At 32.1% G+C, this 7,504-nt stretch overlaps 1 protein-coding gene across 1 annotated transcript; it reads left to right on the forward strand.

The window, feature by feature from the left end:
* The first annotated feature begins 448 nt into the window (after positions 1-448).
* Positions 449-4,378, forward strand: LOC145041162 (uncharacterized). The gene is made up of 3 exons (XM_078989113.1): positions 449-859; positions 987-1,195; positions 3,793-4,378. Exons 1-3 carry the CDS (start codon positions 547-549, stop codon positions 4,252-4,254), a joined length of 984 nt encoding a protein of 327 aa, XP_078845239.1. The 5' UTR covers positions 449-546; the 3' UTR covers positions 4,255-4,378.
* Positions 4,379-7,504: the final 3,126 nt, after the last annotated feature.

The raw sequence follows: 7,504 nt of genomic DNA on the forward strand, positions 1-7,504 counted from the left end.
CTAAATAACGTAAGGCGTGACTTGACGGTAATGTCAAGCCTAAAACTTTTCTGAGTCTTGGCGAGTCACGGCGTTTGTAAGATGTGACTTAAGGCGGTAATTTTCTATATAATTAATATTTTTATATGTATTTTCCACTATTATTCATTTTTATACACATATATAAGTTAAGACGGCGTTTTGACAAAACTTGGCGGCAAGTGCAAGCCTTGGAGTCGTGGCATGTCATAGCGAGCTTTTTAGAATCTTTGATTATATTATTTAATTTCCAACCAAATAGTGTAACAAAAAAAAAAAAAAAAAAAAAAAAAAAAAAAAAAAAAAAATAGAAGTAAATGATTTTCAACGGTGATGATTAAGTTAGGCGCACATATGAGCAGTGGTCATGCGTAACATCTAAGCGGGGCCTTACGAGTCATGCTTATTAGAGAGTACAAGTTCTTTTTGTATATACTAAACCCTAGAAATACCATATTAACAACTATATACCTATCAAACCCATTTTCTCTCAATCCATTGATTCTCTTTCTCTCTCTAAGAGAGATAATGGCGATCGCGCCTGGAAAGTACTCAGAATCTGGGGGTACTGATGGTGGTGGTGGAGGAGGAGGAATTGGTGGTGCAGCAGCCTTTTCGTCTGCAGCCATGAACAACGGTGGAATCCGGGGTAAAGGTATCATGTTATTTGGAGTTAGATTAATGGAAGGAGGGGGAGGAGGATCTTCATTCAGGAAGAGTGCAAGCATGAATAATCTCGTTCAGTATGACGAACAGCCACAGGAATCAAATATTGATGCTGCCGGATATGCCTCCGATGACGTCGTTCATCTCTCAGCGCGAAGTCGAGAGAGGAAGAGAGGTACTATTCAAAAATCGATCGACCTTCAATTAATAAGTTTATCTTCGATCTTCTATTCTCTGGTTTTTCTGATTTAGCAATCTGTAATCCGTAAGTTTGTTCTTCTGTTTGATTTTGAGATGAATAGGAGTGCCATGGACGGAGGAGGAACACCGGTTGTTTTTGGTCGGATTACAGAAGGTAGGGAAAGGAGATTGGAGAGGAATTTCCAGAAACTTTGTAAAAACACGCACTCCGACTCAGGTGGCTAGCCATGCTCAGAAGTACTTTCTCCGGCGAACCAACCACAACAGGCGACGCCGGAGATCCAGCCTCTTTGATATTACCACTGATACGGTACCGTTTTACGTATTTTATCTTTAATTCAATTCCTTTTCATAAATTTTATGGTTTAAAAAATATAAGTGGTCTAATCTATCAAATAAACTGTAGAAATTAAAAAAAAAAAAAATTATTATTACATGGTTATCTTTAAAAGCAGCTGCTTTAGAATTAAGCAAATAAGCGAATCATATGGTGGAACATTAAACCAACCATTTAGCTAATCATAAAATAAACCTAATAACAATCTAAATTATTTATAATTTAAAATGATATCCCTGAGTCATTCATTTATTAATAAAAGCTTTTGGTACAAAAATTAAGTTATCTTGTATTATTTTATAGAATCGTTGCTTTTTTTTAATAGATGTAGCACATGATGTCAACCATTAAATATAAAATAACTAGCATATTTGCTGAATCTTTTCGGTATCTACAATTCTTTACCAAACTAATGATTAAAAATAGAACACCTGATTTGTAACCATTCTATTTATATATATTTGTTTCCAAACAACTTATGCAATTAATGTATAAACATTATAAAAGAAAGAAGCGAAAACAACACTCGGGGTTGTCAAACGATACTATTTTGTTTCCTTATATGTCAATCTTTTGTTTTTATTTACGTATATATTTTGGAAATACATCAAATATATTCCAATTATATATTCTAGGTATTTCCCTATTTCATATCTCCCGAAATATAGAATGATTGGTTAATATATTTGGTCATAAAAGTTGACATCGATGGATGGATTCTTCTACACCACCAACGCCAAGATCATCACCACCACCAACTAGTTGTGTGAATGGAGGAACTCCACACAAATCTTTAATCTCTTTGGTTGAAATCAATTCTATCAATTTAATAATAAAGAACACAATAGTAAATTACATATTTGGTCCTTCTGTTTGAATCAAAATTAGAAGTTAAGTCCAAATATTGAAATTGTCTGAACATCATCCTTAATTTTGCATTCATTGTAGATATGTTTTCTATGATTTACACAAACTCGCGTTTAATCCAAAATTTAAAGTCATTTTATATGGGTCGCGATATGTGCAACAAAATGGAAAATTAAGGATGATGTTGTAACAATTATAAAATTTGGACTAAACTTGTGATTTTTTATAAAATATAGGGGGACCTAATGTGTATGTTACTCAAAAGACAATGAATAAAACAAGTATAATTAAAGAGAGTGTACCTGGAGTCCTTTGGTCCACCTTTAATTATTTAAATGATACCATCATGCAAAGGTGTAAAAGATAGGATTTTGGTAAACATTCTTTTTAGACTTTAGGTGATTGGTTAAATTTAGAATATATACACCCACATCGTTTTTATACTGTAAATAACAATGTAAAATGCATGTTCTAAAAGATGTAAAATACATGTCTTAGACGATATACATATGAGTCGTTGAGATTGCGTGCTCTAAAACTCAATTGGATAATGATTATTAATTAAATTCGATGCATTAACTCTTAATAGGGTACACCATTTTATTTATTTATTTATTTCTAAGCATCTATGAAGTAATATGCCCCCTTTACAATCAACGCTTATTAAAATGACATTATTTTCAATATGACAAATGCCCACGCATTGAAGAGAAATAAAATATGTTCTAAAAAAATATCGACAATAATATATCAATTATATATTTTAGGTATTTCCCTATTTCATATCTTCCGAAATATAAAATGATTGGTTATTATATTTGGTCATAAAAGCTTGACATATATGGATGGATTCTTCTAGAAATTGTCGGTATCGTTATTATATCTACAAAATATAGAAACTGATATAAAAATGTTGTCATTATCTTAATTAAATCATATCACAAAATAAACGTGCGTTAGAAATTTGGCAGTTAAGTCTTATTTCATCTTGAGTGCTGTTATCGGTATATGCATAAATAAAATTTGGGTAATTTTTTATTTAATATTAAAAATAACTATTAATTCACTAATTATTTATTTTACTTATTTTTTATTTCGACCATGATGAATTTTATTTATTCATATAAAAACTATTTATTTGACAGTAACATTATTTTTAGTTATATCATTTGTCTTTTTTAGTTAATATAATTTTTAATTTTCCTTTTAACTCCAATTTTAAATTCTAATATTATTTTCAACCATTACTATTATTAATTAATTTTTATTCTATTTCTTTGGACATTTTTAGTTATTTTAAAAGTATTTTAATTAAGCCTTTAGAATTACAAATACTATACTGATATAACTTTTAAAATGATGATGTTTAATAAGCTCTATTTATTTGATTATTTATTATTATCATTATTATTATCATTATTATTATTATTATTATTAAAAAGATTTATAATTAAGTTATTGAAAAAATTTACATTCATTTATAATAGTTAATGCTTTAAAAAAAATTAATTTATTATAATTAAAAGATAAATTATTTATCCTTAATTATATTATTTAAATAATCATAGTTAGAAAATAGTATACAACTTTAGACAAGAAATAGATAGAAAGATCATATTAAATGCATGAGTTATTTATATATGTAAAAACATTTGTAATAATCATATCCATAATTTCATATAAAATTCTTGTTCGATTTGCAGTGCCTGAATTCGTTAAATGATGATATGAATCAAAAGACATCACCAAATTTAAAATACGAGCCGGAAAAATACGTTATGACATCTTTTCCATTAATTCCAAGTCGACTACAACTCACTGGAGGCGGAGATCATAACTCAATAGACACTCTGACACTCGGACGTCCATCTACAACCAAACAAGCGGGAAATCTTATGCCTCCAATCCCCATACCACCATCTACCAAAATGGCCAAACTCAATTTAAGCACATCGGATAATTACAAACATCGTGAACCACCACTGCCCTTAACACTAAATCTCACCACATCCACTTCCATCTCCACACCCACAACCTCTTCTGACCAACAATCATCATCACCCTCAAGACATATTGTTGTCAAATTTCAAGAAATGTCTGGTAGCTTTAATAGTAGTAATAGTAGTAGTAGTAACAACGGAGATAGCATCATTAGTGTTGCATGATTTCATATTAATTAATTGAATGTTATGATTAATTAATAACTTCTGAGTGTTTGTATTTGTAAATTAAGTTTGGAGAGGAAGAAAGATGAGAGATTTATTATATAAATTGAGTTTGCATTAGTTAGGTATGGGATGTTAATTAATTAATTTAATGATTAATTAGGATGGATAAATATGTAATAGTTTTCTCGTTAATTGGTTCTTGTATTTGATTGGGTTGAAAACGTTAATGTATTTGAATATGTCAAAGATGGTAAGGCTTCTAATTTTATGGAGGAATCTTTATCTCTATTCTTAATAACCTTAAACCTTAAATCGTTTACCACGCAAAACGCAAGTGTCAAAAGTGTTGCTTTTTCTTTGTGTTGCTCACTGATTCAACATAACATCATCTGATAAGGCATATGTTCCTGTGGTTAGGTTCCCCTAGTATTGGCTATCACTTTTCTTTGTGTACAGTTCTTCTTGTTGCAATCATATTGGGTGAGCATCATTTTTCCTTTTTTCCTTTTTTTTGTTTTTCTCTTTCTTTTTATTGATCATTGATTCATTTTTACATACCATGATTAGGTTATTTAGTGTTGATCCTTTAATTACGTCTCTCCTATGAGCATTACACTTATTGGTGCATATTTTGCTATTCATTCTCACAAGTCTATTACCTTCAATCTTCTTCTTTAAGGTAATGTCTCTTTTCTTATTCTTTCGTCATCTTTAATTTCATGTCTTTATTTGTTCTTTTAAGATCAACGCAATTTTTTCTTTTTCAACTCTATCTAAATCCATTCACTATTCCATGTGTTCTTGGATTTACATAAATAGTTTCACTTAGTGTCTCTATGATATCTATTTTTCTGTTAGTTTCTATAAGATATCTTTATTTGATATGCAATAGTCATCATAGATCATGACTTAGTAGTTTTACTTGATCCTTGCACTTTTGCTATGATTTAGTAACATCATTTTTTTGTTTTGCATGACATCAAGTCCTTTCTCTTTTATTCCTACTTGCCATGTCATTTACTATACTTGAATCAACAATACTACTCAAGTCACAACCTTGTTTAGTTCATGCAAATTCACACATTTTTATTCTCTCTCTCTCTCTCCCCCCCCCCCCCCCCCCCCCTCATTTTTTTAGAGTTTAGTTAAGATTATATGTTATTACTCTCTAGCTATATCTCTTTAACTAACATTTAATTCCAATTTTTGTTCTTTAAGACATTGATTCCAAAGAAGATGGACAAACTTCTAAAGCAAAGGTGTCTCATAAGTCGTCCAAAAGTCAAGCAACTGGACCTTCCACTTTAACAGGCACATCAGTACCTCGACTTGCTATGGCTATATCAAACTATATTGCACTTCTTAAAACTCAGGAACAACCTCAAGAAGTTTGTGTCATTGTTGAATATTTGCAAAAATTCCCACTGAGATATGCACTCTTAACTACTTCTCCAACTCCACAGTCTCTTATTTCACACGTCTTTCAATCTGCAGCTATATCGCCAAGAGCAAAGTCAAAACAACTTGATATTGAATTTAACCTTTATCGAACTAACTTGGCTCTTACTAAAGAAGAGTTCACAATTTTTTTAGGTCTAAGCGATTGTTCTTGTAAACCTTCAACATTTGTCACACCTTCTTCTGCTCAACTGTTGACAATGTTCAAGGCAATGGGATACAAATTTGAAGAAAAAGTTGAACCAAACCTTTCAAAAATTATGAAATATCAACTTCCCACGCCATGGCACTTTCTCAGTTTGGTCCCCACTCGATGTCTTTTCGGATTTATTAGTGGACGCAATCTTGGTAAAACAGATCTTTGGATTGTCATGTTTGAACTTTTCTATGACATCAATGTCGACTACGTGTCTATTCTTTGGGAAGACTTTCTCACCTTTCTTCTTGCCTCAAAGAATAGGTTTCTGATTAATTATCCACGTTGGTGGTCTATCATTATTCATGATGTCATCAATAATAGTAATCTTACACTAGATGCGACTCCATAAGGCCCACCACCACAATTCTTGCGTATGACACCATATAGGATTCGTACTGCATCTGATTCTGAGTTTTCACATCCAGTCATTATTCAAGATACTATCTTAGCAAAGCTAGATGAAAAATATATTTCTCTACTCTCATATCAAAAATACATCCAGGGAACTACTTCATCTTCTAAAAAGAAGAGAAAGCACTCATATCATGTATCCAAGAAGTCAAACAGAAGAAGAAGCGATCCAAGTCAGACCAACCGCCTTTCATCCCATCTCACCCTGTCTCTGATTATCCTCTTGGAGTAGATTTAGATGAGCCCACATCTCCTCATAAATCTACTACAACATCTAAGTCACTTCTTTTCTTATATTGATTGTTTCAAGCTCCATCTGCTTATGTTGAATCATCATCCCCAACTCCAGTTTCATTAGCATGCTTTCAGTCGGATATTGAAGGTCCAAGCAATCGTGTCTCCTTGGATTATGACTCACTTGAGGACAATAATCAAGAAGGTTAAAATCAACCCGAATGTGAAGATCTTCCTAAAAGCTCTCCATTACAAATAATCAAGATAAGGATAATCCAATGCAAACGATAGACATACCTTCCAATGAAGGGCTAATAGTTGATGATGAGCCAAACGACATGTCAACTGTCCTAGAATCCAAAGCATCTACCATGACATTCAACATTGATCTTGATGACTACTCTCCCTCACCTCAAAAAGAGTCTCAAGAACATGATGATACTGAAGAAGCGAAGTTCTCTTCTTTTCCACCAGATCCTCCTAAGGACGATGATACTCCAGCAGATACAAATGAAGCAAATACATATGAACCAGAGTTGAGCGTATTAGACTAACTGCTTAGATTGTAGCTGATGGCATTGAGGAAACCCGTTTTCAAACATCTTCTCATTCTGAATACCTAGACAAGTTTCAAGGATATCTTGAATGCATGGAAGATAATGTGCGTATCCTTAATGAGACAACATAAGCACATGTAAAAAAGCTTAAGGTCACCACTGAAGAATTTAATTACACAATTGTATATATCAAGGGACAAGTTATTCGTAACATGCAGCAGATCGAAACCCTAGATCAGAAAATTCAAAACACTATTGAAGATCGTCTATCTCAGATGTATCAGAAGATTGATGACTTTATTCAGTCCTTATCCAGTCTAGATCCCGTTTATGAAGCTAAGTTAGATCATTTGTAGAGTCATATCACGGCTCAAGACCGATACATCTC

This window comes from Lactuca saligna, chromosome 4 (assembly GCF_052625555.1).
Source record: "Lactuca saligna cultivar CGN05327 chromosome 4, ASM5262555v1, whole genome shotgun sequence".
NCBI lineage: Eukaryota > Viridiplantae > Streptophyta > Magnoliopsida > Asterales > Asteraceae > Lactuca > Lactuca saligna.